The following is a 21,948-nucleotide window of genomic DNA, read 5'->3' as shown; positions in this document are numbered from 1 at the left end:
ACCTAATAAAATCAGTAGGTTCACAGTTTATAATAATGAATGACCACAAGTATGCAGTTTCTGGGATCACTCTACAGCTCTGTATAGAATGAAAGTTCTGGCCATGGTTTTAAAGGCATTGTCAAATTATTCTAATTTTACTTTATATTTTTTCTATTTATTTAATTATCTGTGTATGGTTGAGTACTGGTGTCCTTGGAGGTCAAAGTTCCTCTGGAACTGGAGTTACAGATGTTAGTCAGTCACTAAATGTGGATGCCAGGAATAAAACTTGGGCCTCTGCAAAAGCAGTACATGCTCTGAACTGCTGAGCCACCTCTCCAGCCATTACTTAGTATTTCTTTAAATACTAGTAAAGGTAAGCATTTTCTTCATGTTTGCTGGCCTTTAATGTTGCTTCAGGGAATCCCATTTCGTTTTTTGTTGGGTTTTTTTTTTTTTTTTGAGACAGGGTTTCCCTGTAGCCCCAGCTGACCTGGAACTCACTATGTAGACCAGGCTGGCCTTGAACTCACAGAGATCCATCAGCCTGCCTCTGCCTCCCAAGTGCTGGGATTAAAGGCGTGCGCTACCACACCAGGCTTGAATACCATTTCTTCAAGGATTCTGATTAATTTGTAGAGGTTGTTCTGTTTTATGTGCTGTAAGTTTTGTTTCTCCCCAGTGTTTTCTTATGGGTTCTTGGTCTCTATAGAAGTTGACAATTTTAATGTGGCTTTTTTTTTTCCTTTGGGGCATCTGTGGATTTGGTGTTTTGCTTGTAAGGGTTTTCCTTATTCTAATCCCCAAGTAAAACTGTCTTCCTAGAATGCTTAAGATTTAAGGTTTTTTAAGATTTTATCATCATTTTTTATTATGTGTATCTGTGTGTGTGTGTGTGTTTTATCATTTTTTATTATGTGTATCTGTGTGTGTGTGTTTTATCATTTTTTATTATGCATATCTGTGGGTGTGGGTGGGTGTGGGGGGCGGTGTAGTGCCCTTGGAGGCCAGAAGAGGGCATCAGGTACCTGGAGCTAGACTTGTGGTTGTGAGCTTCCTGACATGGTACTAGAAACTGAACTCAGGTCCACTGTAAAAACAGTATACACTCTTAACCATTGAGCCATCTCTCCAGCCCAACATTTAGGTTTTTACTCTTATCTAAATTTATTTTTGTGTGATGTGAATTAGAATTCTAAATATTTTCTCCTAAACTAAAAGACCGGCATAGCTAGTATATGCAGGAGCTGAGTTTTGAAACGAACCGTTGTGCCAAACAACTGTGCTTTGTTACTGTCTCCTTACCGAGAATTAAAGCAATCTTTTGGCTATGTTTGGGAAAATGAAAAAAGAAAACGTAGGTTACCAATAAATAAGAAAGCTTGCTCTATTGCTTGTTGTTTTCCTGATATTCTCCTACAGGTACCCTCCATGAATAAATTAAAGATCAACAGATAGAATAACTGATACAGAGAAACTGAAAGAGCCTGTCATGGTGCTAGGTGATGGATAAGAGATTAGATAAAAGGGCTGGAGAGATGGCTCAGCAGTTAAGAGCAGCACTGGCTGCTCTTGCAGAGGACCTGGGTTCGATTACCAGCACCCACATGGTGGCTAACAACTATTCGTAACTCCAGTTCCAGGGTAAACTGACACCCTCTTCTGACCCTTCAGTCATTGTACAACATGGGTGCATTTACATACATGCAGGCAATACGTTCATACACATAAAAATAATAATAAAATATTTTCTAAAGATATTTGATAAAGCTACACAGTCTGTTCTACATTAGCAAATGTTTTTAATGATAGTGTTGTACAGTGAGACTGAGTTTGTTTTTTCATAGACCTAAGCATGCAGTGCATTATTGGAAGTAGGATGAACTGTATGTCACCTCAGTTATTCTTGTGATATTCTGAGGCCTGAGTTTCACACAGTTCATTTCTCTCACAGGTATGCGAGGATTCATGACAGCACATGGACAGCCAGACCAACCTCGATCTGCACGCTATATCCTAAAGGATTATGTCAAGGTGAGTGAGTCCTGAGTTACGAATTTTTGTTGCCCTTGAATAAACAAGTTTTCTTTTCTTTATACTGTGCTCTTAGTTAATGACAGCCTGTTAAGGAATGTTTTTTCTGTTGAGATGCACTTATATACCTGGGTAGGTTGTTTTGTGTTATATGTTGGTCCTGGGGATTGACCTCAGGGCCTTAGACATGTTAGGCAAGTGCCCTGTTACTGAGCTGCACCCCAACTCCTTAGAAACCATCTTGATTTCAGACTCCTGGTATTCCCAACAATTTAGTCATAATTGTCCACTATGTCCTTGGTTTTGTTTTAGAAAATATTTATTATAAGTGTAATCATAAAACTAAAGAATACTTAGTAGAAATGTAATCAAAGTAAAGAAGGGCACAGAGAAGGAAGATTTCATTCTAGTCTGGGGCCCTGGGAAGAGGCAGGTCTCTGGAACACCTGAGGCATCCGCATTAGTGTGTCAGAGTTAGGAGTCTAGTTACTGTAGACCAAAACTCAGCATAATCAAAACACAGAAAGCTCCCTCAGTGTCTAATTGAAGGACACATTGCTTCTGAGGACATTGGCTGTCCTGGGGTAATGTAGTTACAGTATGCTGTTATCATCCAGTGTGCTGTTGTCTCTGTAGGGTAAACTACTGTACTGCCACCCTCCTCCTGGAAGAGATCCTGTGACATTTCAGCATCAACACCAGCGATTCCTAGAGAACAAAACAAAGGTTGATGAAGTAAAAGTGCAGCTGGGCAGAAATCAGAAGGCGAAGCAGATTGAAAATGTAGTTGACAAAACTTTTTTCCATCAAGTACGTTTTAAGAGTCTAACTTCTTATTTAATACATTATTTGTAATACTAAGAATCAAAATATTTACTACGGTAAACATTTAGGGGGTTGGGGAGATGACTCCGCAGTTAAGAGCACTTGCTGTTCGTCCAGAGGACCCAAGTTTGGTTCCCAGCATTCCCTTAGGCAACTCAAAACTGCCTGTAACTACATCATTAGGGGATCCAACATCCTCTTCTGGCCTCCCAGGGCACACATAACATCTAAATAAAAACAGTAAAAATAAAGCTTAACTTATTGGTCTTTTTTGTCTCCCTGTAGCCCCAGCTGGCCTGGAATTCACTATGCAGACAAGGCTGGCCTTGAACTCACAGAGCTTCACCTGCCTCTGCCTCCCGAGTGCTGGGACTAAAGGCGTGCACCACCACACCTGGCTTTTTTATTGTCTTGCTATGTAGCAGACCTCAGCTTCTGTAGTGTCAAGATTACAGGTGTGCATCACCACATCTGGCTACCTTTAAAGTATGCAGTAGTCTATAGTATAGTCAGAGTTGTACATCCTTTATCACAGTTTTAAAATTTCATCACCCAAAAAAGAAGCCCCATACCACTGATAGCCCCTACGTTCCCCTTTCCCCCTTGTCCCCAGCAACCATTAAATTGTTTCTTCTGAATGTGGAGTTGCCTATTCTGGGCATTTCATGAATGGAATCATACTGTGAGGTCTTTTGTGACTGTTCTGTTGCTTAGCATGTCCTGGAGGTTCACCTTTGTTTTCATGTGTGATAGTACTTATTCTTTACCGTTGGCAAGTAGTCATTATAAAGATATATTTTATTTTTCATTTATCTGTTGATAGACATTTGAGTTGTCTTCCTCTTTTTTGGCCAATGTGAATAGTGTTGTTAGTGTTTATGTGGTGTAGATTTTCACTTCTGGGTAAATATTGAGGAGTTGGATCATTTTAGTTGTCTGTAAAGCCATGTTTTAACTTTTGAGATACCGTCAGACTTTTCAGCACAGCAGTGTTGGAAGTTTCTAATTTCTCCACCTCCTTGCCAATACTATTTTCTGGTGTTGTTAGAGCTATCTGAAGTGGTGTCTCATAGTTATGATTTGTATTTCCCTAATGTCTAATGGTATTGAGCAGCATCTTTTCACATGCTCAAAGTATGTTTATATTTCCTTTGGCAAAATGTCTATTACTATTGTAAGAATTCTTTTGGGGGTGGGAATGAAACATAGTCTTATGTAAGCCAAACTAGCACTTGAACTACCTGTGTAACTGAGGATGATCTTGTACTCCTGATCTTGCCTGCACCTCCCAAGTGCTGGGATTCTAGCAGAAGAATTCTTTACATATTCTAAGTTAGGTGTGGTGGTACACAACTGTGCTTTTAGCACTTGACACTTGGGAGTTGGAGGCAAGAGGATCAGGAATTCAAAGCCAGCCTAGGCTGCATGACTGTCTGTCTCTCTCTCTCTCTCTCTCTCTCTCTCTCTCTCTCTCTCTCACACACACACACACACACACACACACACACATACATTCTTAAATATTTTGAATAAAGACCATTATTAAACTTATGGTGTCAAATATGTTTAGTCATTTAGGGAGTTGTCTTTTCTCTGAGCTAGCATAGGTGATAGAAAATGCTAGCAAAGCCACTTTGGGGGGTGTTTGGTTTTTGTTTTGTGTTTTTTACTTAGCATACAAAATAATGGATTTCATTACACATATATGTCATTATGCTCTGCCCAGCCCCCCGTATCCTTCCTTGTCCCTTCTCTGCATCCTGCTCATGTCTTTCCTCCCAAATAGTTCTCCCCTTCTGCTTTCATGTCACACTCACACACACACATTCAGACTTTATAAGTGTCTTCTGCACTTCAAAATATTAATAACTTGAGGGCTGGGAAGATGGCTCAGCAGGTGAAGGCACTAGCAGCACTAGCTCTCAAGCCTGAGTTCAATCCCCACTCCCTCAAGTTGTCCTCTGACCTCTGAGCTTGTACACACACAAAGATAGACAGACAGACAGACAGATACATACATACATACATACATACATACATACATACATACATACATACATGTAAAATAAATAAAATATTAGTGACTTTAATTGCTTACATCAATAGCAACAATTTGCTGGTAACATTTTCAAAGGTTTATATGGAAAATGGTTACAGCATTTGGTTGTAGTTAATACACTTTTCAAATACTTTTTGGTAGGGGATGAAGAGATGGCTCAGCAGTTAAGAGCACATACTGCTCTTGCAGAGGACCTGAGTTCAGTTTCCAATACCCCTGTCAGGTAGCTCAAAATTGCCTGTCTTGTTCCAGGGGAATCAAACGCCCTCTTCTGGCCTATGAGAGCACTGTACTGTCATGTACAACTCCCCCCCACACACACACATACACACACACACAAAATAATGCTGGGAGCCAGATGTGGTGGCATACTCCTTTAATCCCAGTATGCAGGTGGTGGAGGCAGGCAGATCTCTCTGAGATCAAGGCCAACCAGGTCTACATAGCGAGTTCCTGGCCAGCTCGAGGGAGACCTTGTCTCAAAAAGACCAAAAATGAAAAATAAAATTTTAAAAGCTTGGTGTAAAGGCACATGTATCTAGTCCCACTTGGGAGAGGAGGCAGAGGCAGGCAGCTGTTTCAGTTTGAGGCCAGCCTCGTCAATATAGAGCTCTAGGCCAGCAACAACTACATATCTCAAAATAAATAAAAATAAAATCTTTTTTAAAAAAACACACAAGAAACTTTTAATAACCACACATAGTGGTGTATGCCTTGAATCCTAACTTTTCTGGATACTGAGGTTGGAGGATCGTGAGTTTCAGGCCAGCCTGGGTTAAATAATGGAACCCTGTCTAAGTAAGTAAATAAGTAGATTTTTATAGCAAAAGATTAGCTGTATCCAGAGGATAGTCTGGCATTTCTCTGGGGCTCACTCTGTACCTCACACAGTGAACTGAGGTATAGGCAAGCAAATGTGATCCCCATTTCCCTGTCAGGACATTGATAATCAAGGATACTGACTGACTTCTCCAAGAGCACATCTGCATGGCATAGCTGGGATGGACTTACATGTTGTGTCTCTTAGTTTGAATTTCCAAGGCTGTATCAATATTTGTAAGGAAATGAATGCAGAAAGATGATGGAATCTTTCTTAGTCCTGCAGTTCTCATACAGGACATTTAGTTTAAGATTTTCAATGCTTGCAGAATTTCTAAAAACATCTGAAATCCTCACCCTTAATTTTAATTTATATATCTAAACCTTAGCCCCTAAGAGTATTATTTTATATGTATACAGGTTATGGGATATTGCTTTTTTTTCTTCTTCTTCTTTTTACTAAATAAAATTTCAGTGTCTAGTGTGGATTGAACCAGCTTGAATCTGGTATCTAGATAGAGATTCCAAACCGTAGGTGGTGATGGGCACCTGTAATCTCAGCACTCAAGGGGCAAAGGATCATGAATTCAAGACTGGTGTAGACTACACAGTGAGACCTTGTCTCAAAAAAAAAAAATGGAATTTTCCAGAAAGCAGATGGTGTTGTGAGAGTTCTAGATGGTTTTAGATGGCATTTAAAGCTATTGGACTAAACAAAGCAGACAAGGGAGCATGGAAACGAGATGAACTGAGACAGCGCCTAGAAGCTTAGCATGGGGGAAGAGGGAAAGGGGACCGGGAGGAGAGGGCAGTCCGCTGTGCGATTTTTTCCTCTTCATCCAAAGTGAGGCATAAACAGCCCTGTGCATTTCCCTCAAAGCAGATGGCCTTTCCTGTCTCACAGAATGCTTTCTCTTCTCTGCCAGGAGAATGTGAGGGCTCTGACCAAAGGGGTCGAGGCTGTGATGGGTTACAAGCCTGGGAGTGGACTGGTGACTGCAGCTGCTCTGAGTACTGAGAATGTGACTGGGAAGCCTTGGAAAAAACATGGCAACAGAAATAAAAAAGAGAAAAGTCGTAGACTTTACAGACATCTGGATATGTGAATGGGGCTGAGCGAAAACAGCATCCGCACTGTGCACATGGACAGGAACAAATGCTGCCGCCTCTGGAACTCCAGCACTGTGGACTGAACTCCGCTCCTGTGGACCAGTCACACCGAGACAGGGCTTCCCAAAACACCAAGTAGTCACCGGAGAGACCAGAAACCTCTTGCCAAAGTCTCATGAGTATTCATTTGTATAGCATACACACAAATACTTATTACTTTTGAATGTTTTTGAAAAGTTATTAAAATTAATTTGCCATTAATTGATGTTTTATTGGTTTAGATAGATAATCTGCCATTCAAATGTTCCATGTTATAACAGTTTTAATTTGCTAAAATATGACTAGGTGGATTCTTTTGAGGACATTATTTGGGTGAATTCTGCAGATACACATCCAGCATACCCAATATGGCAGAGGCTGGCATGGGTAATTTTATAAAATCTCCTGCGGTGAGCTGGTAAGATGGCTCAGTGTGTAAAGGTTCAGTCACACAGGCCTGGCAACCACAGAGAAGGAGACGGAGAAAACTGACTTCACAAAGAGGTCCTCTGCCAGACTCCTTGAAAGGAGGTATTTTAGGTAAAAGAGAATGAATATGTGTGCACGAGAGAGAGAGAGAGAGAGAGAGAGAGAGAGAGAGAGAGAGAGAGACCCACAGGAATATACAAGTACTATTTTAGGCACGGGTGCTTTCATCATGACTAACATAGGGCACTTTACCTTTTATAGTCACATTTCAGCCTTTCCTTCTGTATCCCTTTTTCTTGGCCTTGTTATTCCCTTAACTCGGATATTTAAGCTTATTTTATATCACAGATGTTTGAGGGAAAAGCTTTATCCATAAAAATATGCATTCCTGGAGCTGGAGAGATGGCTCGGTGGTTAAGAACACTGACTCTTCTTGCAGAAGGCCCGGGTTCGAATCCCAGCACCCACATGGTAGCTAACAACTGTCTGACTGTCCGTAACTCCGGTTCCAGGGGATCCGACAGCCTCTTCTGTCCTCCGCAGGCATTGCACGACATGGGTGCACTTACTTACATGCAGGCATAACACTCATACACATGAAATTTAAAAAAAAATATGCATTCCTAGCTGGACATGGTACCACACGCCTCCTAGCACTTGGGAGGCAGAGGCAGGCCATCTCTGAGTTCAAGACCAGTCTGGTCTACATAGTAAGTTCCAGGCCAGCTGTGGCTACAGGGAGAGCCTGTCTCAAAATGACAATATGTGTGTGTGTGTGTGCGTGTGTGTGCATTCCTACATTCAGTTTTTAAAAATGGCAAGACTCATTGACACCTCTGTCTCAGTCATGAATTCCTAGTTAAAACCATTCTCTAAGTGATGTTACAATAGCATCTCAACAACGTTTAGGTCAACAGCAGACTATACAGCAGTGACTGAGATATCCTCTACTGGCAGCTCAACCATCTTAGTTTACGGATATACATTCCCATGTTCACATAATGACAAAATTGGCTCACAGCACCTCTCCTCTTACTGAGCAGCATATGTTGTATATTAGCAAGGCGTAGTAGCAACCGCCTATAATCCCAGCACTTGGGAAGCTGAAGCAGGATTGTTTTGAGTTTGAGGCCAGTCTGGGCTACTAGCAAGTACCAGGCCAACCAGTTTTATACAGCAAGATCCGATCTCCAAAAGCAGAAACATACCTAGAAAAATGTTATTGTATAAAAACAAAAAATATTTATTTTGGATTTTGAGACAGGGTTTCTCTCTCTCTAGCCCAGGATAGCCTCAAACTCATGGCAATCTTCGTATCTCAGCCTACAAGTGATGTGTGAGCCACCACATCCAGCAAAAATTTACATTTATTCATTTGAAAAATATCCATTAGCTACTTTGTAGCATGAAAATAATCCAGAAAGTAACCAAAGTTGGAAGGTGCTGAAAACAGGAACAAGCACTGGAGTGTGGGAGTTAGCTGTGGCCAGATCACATGGGCCTTGGAACCTGTGATGTATAACAGTGTTGTATAAGTGAACAATGAAATGTGTTGTAATTCATTAAATGAGTGAAGACCTGGGATCCCAGCACTTTGGAGATGGAGGAAGGAGGTCAGAGTTCCAAGTATCCATGGCTACATAGTATGAGGCTAGCCTGCACTACATGAGACCCTGTCAGAAATAAATGGAAAATGTATATAAGTCTGTAATCCTAGCATTCTGAAAACTGATGCAGGAGAATTGTGAATCTAAGGAACTTAGCAAAACCCCGGTCTCAGAGAAATCAGTAATGGGTGAGGTTAATTCCTGCTCACGACCGAAGTAGACTTCAAGAAGGCAAAACTAAAACTGCACCTTGCAGCTCCTGGAACATCTGCTTCCTGCTCTTGCTTTTTTTAGATAGATACTTACTCGGACTTGGAACTCACTTTGTAGCACACCATGTAGGCCAGGCTGGCCTCAAATTCACAGCAATTCTGCCTCAGCCTCCAGAGTGCTAGGATTATAGGCATGAGCCACTACACCTGGCCATTTATTCAATTTACTCTCAGATCAACGAGATGGCATAAAAAGCTGTAGAGCCAGGCGTGCTGGCACATGCCTTTAATCCCAGGCAGAGGCAGGTGAATCTCTGTGAGATGGACAGGCCAGCCTAGGATACATAATGAGTTCTGAGCCAGCTGGGAATACTAGGAGACTCCTCCCCCAAAACAAAAAATAATAATTAGGACTGGAAAGATGGCTCAGTGGTTAAGAGCACTGGCTGCCATTGCAGAGGACCCAAGTTCACTTCCCAGCACCTACATGACATCCTTAACTCCAATTCCAGGGATCCAATGCCCTCCTTTAGCCTCCATGGGCATTGTACACACAGTGCACTTACATTCAAGCAACACTCACACATAAATTTTTTAAGCTGTATAGAAGGGAAACAGTGTAAAAGTGATTGGGATGGAATGTACAGCAGGTGCTTTACATGAGAAGGTCAGGGCTTAAAGCCCAGCTCCAGAAATGGTCTCTGAAAACCCTGAACTGTCTCCTGCACAGCAGGCACAAGGAGATGGCAGAAATTGATACTAAGTGGATAAAGTATGTACTGGCAGAATAATCACAGGCCACAATTCACTGATGGAAAGAATATAATCCAGTGGGTTTAGCATAGTTAAGAGTTGTGCAACCATAATCACCATGATAAATGCTAAAATGTTTTTATCCTCCAACTCCCAATAATGGAGCCATTACTTCTCGATCTTCCTAGCCCTACTCCCTCCTCCCTGCCCTAAGCACGCTATAGGTGGATGGCCTGTTCTAAACACTTCCTATAAGTGGAATTTAGTAAGGATGGGGACTGGTACCTCAGCTTCCCTGTTACCCAGTGGATTCACTCTACATGTGCTTCAAAAGATGCTAGTGGTAAATAAAATATATTCTTTTAAAGGGCTGGAGAAATAGCTCAGTGGTTAATAGCATTGGTTGCTCTTGCAGAAGTCCTGGGTTCGGTTCCCAGCACCCACATGGCAGCTAACAACCATCTGTAACTCCAGTTTCAGGGATCTGATGCCTTCTGGCTTCTGTTGGCATTGTACATAGGTGGTGCACCTACAGACATGCAACCACTCATACACAAAGTGAAAGTAAATTAAATTTTTTTTTTCTTTTACTTTTTGAGACAGGGTCTCCCTGTAGCTCCAGCTGGCCTGGAACTCACTATATAGACCAGGCTGCCCTTGAACTCACAAAGATCCACCTGCCTCTACCTCCCAAGTGCTAGCATTAAAGGTGAGCACTACCACACCCAGCTAAATTTTAATTTTTTTTTTAGAAGATGCTAGTGGAGGGACTGGATAGATGACTCAGCAGTTAAGAGCACTGGCTGCTACTTGCAGGGGACCCAGGTTCAGTTCCCAGTACCCACATGGCAACTCACAACCGTCAGTAACTCCAGTTCCAGGGAATCCATTGCCCTCTTCAGGCTTGTGTATGCATGTGTTGTACTTACATACATGCACCCACAACATTCGTGCCTGTAAAATAAAAATTGAGTTTTTCAAGATGCTAGTGAGGCCTTGGGCTATAGGAGACTCTGTCTCAAAACAAAAAGATGTACCCAGCTGCCCACAGGCTGGAGCCGTCCTTACCCTACACTGCTTTCTCCTTGCCCCCCATCGCACTCCACTTCCTCCCCTCTGCTTCCTGTACTTGCCTCCTCAGTAAAGCAACTCAGCCTAAGTCCTTGCTTGGAGTCTGAGGAGCCTAAACAAGGACGTCCTGGCTGGGGAATTCCTATTTTCACCTTTGCTTCTGTGCTGAACATATTATAAATTCTTTACGAGATGTTTGTATTCCCATTCTTGTAGGGATTTATGGTCTAGCCTTAGAAATTAGGCATCATTATCACTTTTCAGCATTTTATTGCCAGGAATGCACCATCCTTTAGAACCTGCTACACACCTGTCATCTGTTTACTTTCAAGAAATTAGAAAGAGGCGAAGGTTCTTCCCAAGAAGCCAATAATGGCATATGGGTTTGTTCTCTCTCCCTCCCTCCCTCCCTTCCTTTTCCTTCTTTTTTTGTGATACACTGTAAAAATTGTCAACAAGACAGAAATCTTAAGGGACATCTTGCTTTAATAGGTCTTTCTCCTATTTGGTATTAAAGTGAAGAAAATCATTCAAAACTTTCACTTTCATTCTTAGTATCTAGTTGCTGTGTGTTGTGTTCAGCATTCTGTATCCAGTTAAGGATAAGGAGGAGACAGTGAAGGGAAGATTTTACTTTGACTCCCTTGTATAAAGGGAAAACAGTTTGCACATTCAACAAGCAAATGCTGTATGTACATTAAAAGTGTATGGTCCACAGTATCTGGACTTTAATATTTTAATGTCTATTGTGTCCAGAAAAAGCACAAGCCAGTGTATCAATAACTAGATTTTCACAAACAATTCACTGGTGCAAGCAGCAGCCTGATCAAGGTACAGAACCTGTCTAGCACCCCACATGCCCCTTTGTGTGCCTTTATAGTAACTACTTGACTTCCCAAGGGCGACCTCTGTTCTCACTTTTACCCCTGACTTTGTATTGTAGAGTAAAAGAATCTATAGTGTGTTCTCTTGGGTATCAGGACCTGTCACATGTGAGAGGCACCCATATTATATATAATAAATAGATCATTCGTTCTCATTGCTGTATAGTACTGTACACATACAGGCTTGGGTTTCCAATGCTGTGGTCATTCTAATACAGCACTGTCCAATAGAACTTTCTGCTATAATGGAAATGTTCTGTTATCCAAAGGTATCTGTAGCTATAAGTAGTTATTGAGCACTTGAAATGTGGCTATTATGTCTGAGAAACTGAATTTTTGTTTATACTTGAGTATTTTAAATATAAATAGCCACATGTGGTACCTATTGGGCAATTTTAAATATAAATAGCCACATGTGGTACCTATTGGGCAATGTAGCTCTAGAACCTGACTTTAAGCAAGTATTCTGTGTTTCTGTGAGGTGTGAATCATGAAATCATGAAGTACGCATGCATGCAGTATTAGCAACTGCTCAATGCACTTACCTTTCATTCCTTTCCATCTGTGTGAGACTCTATAAGAAATATGAGGATGGCCCCCCTCCCTCAGTTTTATCGTGTTTATTTCATAGGGTTTGAAGCAGAACTTTGTTTTATAAATATGCCTGGATTTTCCAGACTTGCGGCCCTCCTAGGAAGTTTCCATAAGGTAACTGGGATTGTCTTCTCTCATTGAAAATCCACTTCTTCCTGGTGTCTGCTTAGAGGGACTCCCTTCCCTGAGACCAGTAGATCTGAACTGGCTCTTGATCCTGAGGGCAGCAAGATCCTCTCAGGTCTTTGCATTTGGGGGACACGGATAGGATGGTGTCAACATTAAGTTAGAGATTTTTGCAAACCTACATTCCTTTTTGCTAGCAGCCTCCAGCCCTGCTGGTGACAGGTCCAGGGTCATCCTGGGTGTGCAGGAGTCAAAATGTGGCTCAGTGTCTTCTCAGACTGTATCTGCTGCCTGTGTAAGCACATGTTCAGCCTTGCTCCAGTGCTGGGTGAAACATCATCATGTGTCTTTTGAGTCACTTGTCTGGTCACGGAACAGGAATGCAGCTAGACAGACTTGAATGTACCCTTTGCCTTTCTTTTGCTAATCTCAGCCTGCTATCTTCACCGTGCTCCTTTGTACTCTTCTCTCCTTTTGTTAAGACAGGGTCTTGATATGCAGTCCAGGCTGGTCCCAACCTCTTGATCCTCCTGCCTTGGGCTTCTGAGTGCTGGGATCACAGGTGTGCGTCACCACACTGGCTTCCTAGCCTTTGGTCTACATTACTGAATGGAAAATATGGCTACTATAATTTTTTTTCTCATATACAACTAGCTGTGTTAGACCCTTTTGGGGAAGAACCAAAACCAAACAATTTGATGTGTATATTCAAAATAACAGTTGGAATTGCTTTGAGCATTGTCAGATTGAAAGCAGCAGCAATTGAAGGGAGAACTATTTTAGAGAATTAGAATTAGAATTTAGAATTACTTTCAAAAGTGCTTTCCAAGAAAACAAAACAACAACAAAGATTTTAAGTTACTTTGGGAACTTGCTGTCCTTTCTCTGATTGACATGGAATAGCAACTTGCATTCTCTTGGGTGCTTAGCCGTTGAGTAATAGAGAGGTAGAGCAGCCATTTCAGGGAGATAAAGCGAGATTTCTTTGACAACCGGTAGGCAGGATGACAAATGTGTGCTCTGCCTCTGTGCTTAAGGCTTCACCCAGTGCTTGGCCACTATTTGTGCTTTGTGTGTGTTTCCTTGCTTAACAGTCTAAAGACTCCAACACAGCACCCTGTTCTCAAGTTTTCCATTGTGTTATTTAGTTTGCTTTTGACAATTTCTTACATGTACATAATGCATGTGACTACTCTCTTCCCCTCATCTTTTATCTCTTGCTCATCCCTATCACCCTCTCCCCCATCAGTCCCTTTCCTATATTCATGACTTTTGTTTCATTTTGTGATCCATTTAGTTTATTCAGGGTCTCTGTGACCACTGGATCAGGACTGTGCGTTGGAGCTTGGTTGGGTATTCAACTCTCCCTGACTCTCATTAGCAAGTAGTTCAGCAGTGAGGGGAAGGGCCCATCCATTCATACCTAGCAACAGTTATTGGCCCATTCTTATTTGTCTCAGTGTAGGCTTCTGCAGCTCTGGTGAGTTTGTGATTGCAATGTCTGTGTGTTGCACAGAATTGGCATTTTGCAGTCCTTCTTCCCGTTTTTTGACTTTTACATTCTTTCCTCCCCCTCTTCCACAATGTTCCCTGAGCCTTACACGGGATGGTCTTGTTTAGAGTTGAGCACTCATGTGGCACTTATTCATAGTAAGCAGTCATGTGTCTCTTCATTCTCTTCCTCTTTCTGGAGAGAGAGGCTTCTCTGATTAAGTCTAAGAGTAGCATTTGTCTGTGGATGTAAACAAGTATTTAGACAGCAGTTTGATACTGTGCCAATGACCTCCCCTGCCATGGGGTTTTGACCACATTTACCATGCAGGTTTATATTCCTCCTGTGAAGTGGGCCTCAAATCCAATCTGAGCATGGTTGGCTACCCCTATGACAATAGGGTTGCTGCTGCACAGGAGGGCACATCTTGCCTGGCAGGTTGTTCTTATAGTTGATATGATTCACAGCTGGCAGCACTTTTTTTTTTTTTTTTTGGTCTTTTTGAGACAGGGTCTCCCTGTAGCCACAGCTGGCCTGGATATGGAGACCAGCTGGACTCAAACTCAGTAAGATCCATCTGCCTCTGCCTCCCGAGTGCCATGACCAAAGGCGTGTGCCACCACACCTGGCATCACCTTTTCTTTTTTAATGTTTATTTGTCTGTGTGTGTGTGTGTGTGTGTGTGTGTGTGTGTGTCTGTTGGGGGGAGGGTGTACCATGGTATGTATGTGGAGGTAAGAGGATGACTTTTGGAAATCAGTTCTCTCCCTCTATCATGTGGGTTCCAGGGACCAAACTCAGGTCATCAGGCCTAGCAGCAAGTGCCTTTACCTACTGAACCATCTTGCTCACTCAAATCAAACAGCTTGTTAGTGTTCTAAACCAATAAGCTGAGAACCAATGCTTCTGAAATTCAGTGTACACATAGACCACCTGGAGATCTGGTTAAGATGTGATACAGGGGTGTTGGAGAGATGGCTCAGTGGTTAAGAGCACTGGCTGCTCTTACAGAGGAACCAGGTCTGATTCCCAGCCCCACATGTCATCTAACAACTGTTTGAAACTCCAGTTCCAGGGGAATCTGACGTCCTCTTTTGACCTCCATGGGCATTGCACAACATGGGTGCACTTTCATACATGCAGGCAATACACATTAAAAACAAAAATAATAAATAAAACATATTTTTAAATGTGATACAGACCTTCAGGTCTGCTGCCTGATTTTCTGTATTTCCTTTTCTTTTCTGGTTTTTGAGGCAGAGTCTTCCTATGCTGCCCAGGCTAGTCTCAAACTTGATGTGATCCTGTTTCAGCCTCTGCCTCTGAAATGCTGGGATTACAGGTATGTACCACCTCAGCTGGCAAAACATTGACTTTTTGAAGGACTCTGGAGTTCATAGTCACATTCAATTTTTTTTAAAGAGAAAGGGAAGTTCTGAATTTTTTTTATTTTTTATGCATATAAGTGTTTTGCCTACATGGATGTAAGTGCACCACACGTGTGCAATGCCTGTGGAGGCCAGAAGAGTGTCAGATCACCTAGAACTGGGGTTACAGGTGGTTGTTAGCCACCATGTGGGTGCTGGGAACCAAACCCAGGTCTTCTATAAGAGCAGTCAGTGCTTTTAATTGTTGAACCATCTCTCCAGCTCCTCTTTTAATTCTGCACTTTCAAATTATTAATTGTTTAAATTGGCATGATCGTTCTCATTTCATGCCGCTATATCATTATGATTTGTTATTCATCCTCCTCCCTACTGGCCTCTGGAAAGCTCTTATTTTTTTAACATAAGACGCTGGTAGTAAAGGTAGAAAGAATGATAGAATCACCACTTTTCACTAAAGAAACCACTGATTTGAGGCAAAGTCATAAGTAGATACTGAAACCACTCAACAAAAGTCTTGGGGAACTGGAGTCATGTGTTTTGTTTTGTTTTGTTACCTTTATTTGTTTGTTTTGTTTTGTTTGTATGTTTGTGCCAAGGAATGCATGTGGAAGTCAGGGGACAACTTGAGGCACTAGGTATTTCCTTCTCCCACGCAGGACTAGGGATCAAACTCAGATCTTCAGGGTTGGCCAAGTGCCTGTTCCTGCTGAGCCATCATCTCATGGGCCCTCATGTGGTTTTAAAATATCACTTATTTAAAATATTTTATTATTTTTTATTTTACGTGTATGAGTGTGTTGCCTGCATGTGTGTAAGTGTACCTGTGTCATGCAATGCAGTTAAGAGCACTGGCTGCTCTTGCAGAGGACAGGGTTTGAATCTCAGCACCCACATGGGTGGCTAACAACCATCCGTAATTCCAATTTCAGGGGATCTGATGCCCTCTTCTGACCACCAAGGGCATTTTAGGACATGGGTGCATTTACATACATGCAGACAAGATATTCAGACACATAAAATAAAAATAATAAATAAAAAAAATTTTTTTGAGACAGAGTCTCTCTGTAGCCCCAGCTGGCCTGGAACTCACTATGTAGACCAGGCTGGCCTAGAACTCACAGAGATCCACCTGCCTCTACCTCCCAAGTGCTTGCTAGGATTAAAGGTGAGAACATCAAGCCCAGCTCTAAATAAAATATTTTTTAAAAGGAAATTTTCAAAGAACCAACAAAAAATGAAAAGAAAGAAAAAGAAAGAAAACACCTCACAGATATGGCCATAGGCCAATGGAATTGAGTCAGTGCCTCAACTGAGGGTCCTTCTTCCCAGGTGCGTTGAGTTGACAACTAAAGCTGTCAGCACGATGGGCATTATTAAAACAATTTTTTTTTTTGGTCTTTTTGAGACAGGGTCTCCCTGTAGCCCCAGCTTTCCTGGAACTCACCATGTAGACCAGGCTGGCCTTGAACTCACAGAGATCCACCTGCCTCTGCCTCCCAAGTGCTGGGACTACAGGCGTGCGCTACCATGCCCAGCTATTAAAACAATTTTTATTAAGTTATTTTTTAATGTGTTTTGTCTGCATGTATGTAAGTGCACCTGTGCCATCCAATGCCTCAGGGCCAGAACAGGGTGTTGGATCCTCTGGAACTGGAGTTACAGATGACTGTTAGCCACCATGTGGGTGCTGGGACGTGAACTGGGTCCTCTGGAAAAACAGTAAGTGCTTTTAACTGCTGAGCCATCTCTCCAGCCCTCAAACAACAAATTTTAATGTGGACTACATATTTGGTGACATTGCTGAACCAATGTAATGGAAGAAGCTGCAACTCTCTACACAGCCCAGGATAGTCTTAAGTTTGTGGTGATCCTCCTGCCTCAGCCTCCCAAATGCTTGGATTACAAGTGAGCACATTGCATTTAAAAAAAAAAAAGAATTCTTGAGGGCATGATAATATTCAAAAACAGAGGAAAGGAATGTCCTTGGAGATACTCATGCATCCATGCATCCATAGTGTCTTAGTTTGTTCTTCATTGCTGTGACAAAACACTCTGACCAGTACCAACTTGGGGAGGAAAGGGTTTATTTGTCTTACAACTCCCAGGTCGCAGTTCATCAGGGAGCCCAAGGTAGGAACTCAGGGCAGGAACCTGGAGGCAGGAGCTGGAGCACAGGCCATGGAGGAACGCTGCTTACAGGCTTGCTCCCTTGGCCCCTGCTCAGCCTGCTTTCTTATGCAACCCAGGCCCACCTGCCCAGGGGTGGCACCACCACAGTGGGCTGGGCCATTCCACATCACTCATCAAGAAGATGCCCCTCAGACATGGCCACAGGCCAGTCCAATAGAGGCAATTCCCCAACTGAGGCTCCCTCAACCCAGGTGTGTCAAGTTGACACTAAAGCTATCCAGCACACATAGTAAGTTGTCATGATGGCTGCAATTTCAAGTGGACCAGAGCAAGAGACAGAGAACAAACATTGCAAAGTGTTAACAACTGGCAAAGCTAGCTGGGTATTCTTTCACCTTTTGTAAAGATTTAAAGTTTTAAAATTACTACAAGAAAAAAGAAATGTAAAAGAAGATAGTAAAATACCAGGACTCAGGAGCCACCTATAAAAGAAAATAGAATTGTACAAGAAAGTCCAGTATGGTAGCTCACACGTGTAATCCCGGCACTTGAGAGACTGAGGCAGGAAGATGGCAAATTCAAGGACAACCAGGGCTACACAGCAAGCTCCTGTCTCTAAAAATAACAACAAAAAAGAAAGATTGGAAATGCATTGCTTCCAAGTTCATTCTTGCAGAACCAATTCCTCCCTAGCAGGAAAACCAACTGACATTGGGAGTTTTGCTCTTATCCTTGCTGTTACTGTTCACACAGGGCTGTTTGCTGCCCCAGCCCTTCCTCTTCAGAAAGTGTTTTGTCAGAGGTCGCAGGAAATGGGGTGCCTAGCACAGAGCCCTCACTGAAGGGAAAGCTCCTACAGAAGGCCCAGGTTGCTGGCTCTTCCTTCTTCAAAGGACAATGCCCAAGGCCACACTGCCACTGCCAGCTGGAAATGCCTGAGTAGCAATGTGGCCTGCTGCCCAGAAGGACAAGTGCCAGGGTCCTCTTGTTAGTTTTTCTTTTCTGAAGACTGAACCATGGCCAAAAACAAGGTCTTAGCTCCTGGGCAGCTGATGGGACCTCTGAGGAGCCTAGAAAAGGAAGTTGGGGGTTTTGGGAGGGACTTCCAGGGAGGAAAGTAGTCTGAATAGAGAGTTCAAGGTCTCCACAGGGTAGAGAACTGATCCTCTCCTGGTGGGCCAGGCTGTCTTTTCTCATCCCCTCCAAGAACCTCGGGACATCAACTGTTTGCTTTTTCAGGAGACCATTCCTTCCCTGCCTCTAAGAGGCCCTTTGAAGGGCTGGTACTGGGACCCCAGGCCAAAAGCCTGAGGTGCGCAGCCTAAGTCATTGCAGTGTTTTTATCTCAGGACACTCTGTGCCCTGGAACTTCTGGAGGGAAAACTCAAGAGTTTGGTTTTGACAAGTTCAGTTAGGCATTGTAGACTTCTGCATATGTGTGTCTAAAGTTGGAGAGGTGGATAACGTAGAAGAAAGTGATAAGCTAGAAAAATACAGCCAACAAGGTTGAGTCAGGAAGAAACAGAAGCCCTGAGCAGCCAGTAACAAAGAAGAGCCCAGGACCAGGTCACTTCTCAGCTGAGCTCCCAGCACTTGGGAGGAGGCTGAAGTAAGGTGATCAATGTGAATTTGTGCTACATAGGGAGTTGCAAGCCAGCCTTGGCTACACAGTACGACCTTGTCTCAAAAACAAACAAAAATTAATTGTAAAAGGGAGTTCGACTGGAGATGAGCACTCAGGAGACACGGGAACAGAAGACCCATGAGATCCTCCAAGATAGGTAGGTAGGAAAGGGCCAAGAGCCAAGCCATGGGTCTCCCCACCATTAGCTGACCTTTACCAGCTCTTTGAACCATCTGGTGGGTCTTAAGTGCGTCGTTAGGAAGACAATATGCATGTTAACTTCCACTGTTGGCCTGAGCCGCAGCTTGAACTGCAGGATTTCCAATATCTCAGGATCACCAAGGCGGGTACCACTGCCCTCACTTTTAAGTAGGAACACGTGCAAGTGAAGAGAGGTTTTAGTGTTCTGCTCCAGGTCCCCGCTGCAAGAAGCATGGGGGGGAATTCCAGCCCAAGATTTCAGGTCCACAGCTCATGCTCTGCCAGCTGCATCTGTGTGTGTATGTGTGTGTGTGCATGTGTGTGTGTGTGTCTGTGTATGTGTGTGTCTGTGTGTGTGTGTCTGTGTCTCTGTGTCTGTGTGTGTCTGTCTCTCAGTGTGTGTATGTGTGTCTGTGCATGTGTGTGCATGTAGGCCAGAAGTCAAACTCTGCCATCATCCCTCAGGAGCTGTCCACCTTGTCTTTTGAGACAGAGTGTCTCACCAGGACCTGGGGCTCACCATCCAGTTTCTACTTCCCCAGCACTAGGATTACAAGCACATGCCACCACTAGTGGCTCTTCTGTGGGGGCTGGGGCTCAAACTCAGATCCTCATGATCACACAGCAAGACTTTACCAACTGAGCCATCTCCCCAGCCTCCAGCTGCATCTTTTGGTGCCACCAGGCCAGCTCCCCAGCTGAGGGCTGTGTCTATAACCCAGTGCTTCCCATAAGACTCTCTTAGGAAAGTATCATGTCATGGATGAATAATGGTCCCTGAAACTATCAGGTCCTGATCCCTGCAACCTATAAATGCCACCTCACATGGAGAAAGGATCTTTGCAGTTATGAAGCCAGGGGACATTGAGATGGGGAGATGATCCTGAGTTAGCTGAGTAGACCAGGAGTATACGAGAAGACAGGTGGAGATTCTCATGCACAAGAGAAGATGCACAGAGAAGAGAATGTGCCCACAAAGACAGATCAGAGTGATGCAGTCGAGGCCAGGCAGCCACCAGGAGCTGCTAGGGACAGCAAGGAAGGATCTTCTCCCTGTGTCCTGAGAGACAGCCTTGCCCACATCTTGCTTTCCAGGACAGTGAGATTGATCCCACACTTACACCCCCAGGACTGTGAAGGAAGCTGTTTCTGTTGTTTTTAGTCACTAAATTTGTGGTAAGTTCTTACAGGAACCCTGAAAACAAATCTATACTGATTTCAAGGGCCCCGAGAGCTGGAGAGTTGGGTCAGTGGTCTGTCTTTTTTAATTTTAACATTTATTGGGGGAGGGAGGCATGCATTGAAATGTGGAGGTCAGAGGACAACTTGTGGAGAGTCAGTTCTCTCCTTCCACTATGTAGGTTCCAGGGACTGAACTCAGGTTTTCAGGCTTGGCAGCAAGCATCAGTAAGCTAGCTGAACCATCTCCCCAGCCTGGTCTGCTTTTTTTGACAGACAATGAAAATGTTTCATATTCATTCTCTCTCTCTCTCTCTCTCTCTCTCTCTCTCTCTCCCCCTCCCTCCCTCCTCCCTCCCTCTCCCTTTCCCCCTCCCTTCCTCCCTCATTCCCCCTCCTTCCCTTCCTCTCTCTCTCCCCTTTTCCTACCCCTCTCTCACCTCCCTTCCCTCCCCCTCTCTCCTCCCCCACTCCCCTGACTCACTCCCCTCACTCAGCCTGCTGAGTGCAGTTCTCTGCGCCCACAGTCCTCCAGCTGCTCCTCATGCTGACAGTCTGCCTTATACTGGCCCAGTCATTCCGACAGGAACACAGGAACACGTGAGAAGATACTGTACGTACTCGAAATTTTTATGTGGACTGAGAAACTTGGGCTGTGTCTTTTCCCTTTCACTTCAACCTCATAAGCATGCCTTCATTGGTATTCATTTTCTATCACTGTTTTTTTTTTTTATCTTTTTGAGACAAGGTCTCCCTGTAGCCCCAGCTGTCCTGAAACTCACTATGTAGACCAGGCTGGCCTCAAACTCACAAAGATCCACCTGCCTCTGCCTCCCAAGTGCTGGGACTAAAGGCGTGCCCTACCACGCCCATCTATATCACTTTTTAGTCACTTTGTTTTTAATTTTGGCTCCATTTGGCAAATAACTTACCTCACCTTAATGTTTCTCTGCTACAATGCTGTAAACTCCACCAAACAAAATACCATGTCTGTTTCTTTCAACAGTATGTCCCTACCTGGCAGCACAATGCTCGCCTTGCTTAGTCCAATCAGTATGTGTGCTGGACAGCTTTAGTGTCAACTTGACACACCTGAGTTGAGGGAGCCTCAAATGGGGAATTACCTTCATTGGACTAGCCTGTGGCCATGTCCATGGGGCACCTTTTTGATTGCTGAGTGATGTGGGAGGGCCCAGCCCACTGTGGGTGGTGCCATCCCTGGCAGGTGGGCCTGTGTTGCATAAGAAAGCAGGCTGAGCAGGGGTCAGGGGAGCAAGCCAGTAAGCAGTGTTCCTTCATGGCCTGTGCTCCAGCTCCTGCTTCCAGGTTCCTGCCCTGAGTTCCTACCTTAGGCTCCCTGATGAACTGTGACCCAGGAGATGTAAGATAA

At 43.5% G+C, this 21,948-nt stretch overlaps 2 protein-coding genes across 3 annotated transcripts in view; one reads left to right on the top strand and one right to left on the bottom strand.

Moving 5' to 3' along the window:
* The window catches only part of Lsg1 (large 60S subunit nuclear export GTPase 1), a 31,808-nt gene extending 24,718 nt beyond the window's left edge, over window positions 1-7,090 (top strand). The window contains exons 12-14 of the mRNA XM_008839040.3: window positions 1,937-2,016; window positions 2,653-2,826; window positions 6,646-7,090. Of these exons, the coding sequence (XP_008837262.1) occupies window positions 1,937-2,016; window positions 2,653-2,826; window positions 6,646-6,825 (434 nt within the window). The 3' untranslated portion in view covers window positions 6,826-7,090. The remainder of the gene's footprint in view (window positions 1-1,936; window positions 2,017-2,652; window positions 2,827-6,645) is intronic.
* LOC108491128 (microtubule cross-linking factor 1-like) overlaps window positions 2,035-21,948 on the bottom strand; it is a 21,505-nt gene continuing 1,591 nt past the window's right edge. The window contains exon 3 of one of the 2 annotated variants that reach the window (XM_029566400.1): window positions 2,035-2,724. The gene's annotated coding sequence lies outside the window, so the exon portion shown is untranslated. The remainder of the gene's footprint in view (window positions 2,725-21,948) is intronic. The other variant, XM_029566401.1, reaches the window with a different exon arrangement.

Source organism: Nannospalax galili, unplaced genomic scaffold (assembly GCF_000622305.1).
Source record: "Nannospalax galili isolate Female #2095 unplaced genomic scaffold, S.galili_v1.0 scaffold599, whole genome shotgun sequence".
Lineage (NCBI taxonomy): Eukaryota > Metazoa > Chordata > Mammalia > Rodentia > Spalacidae > Nannospalax > Nannospalax galili.
This window is presented reverse-complemented; position numbering and strand designations above follow the sequence as displayed.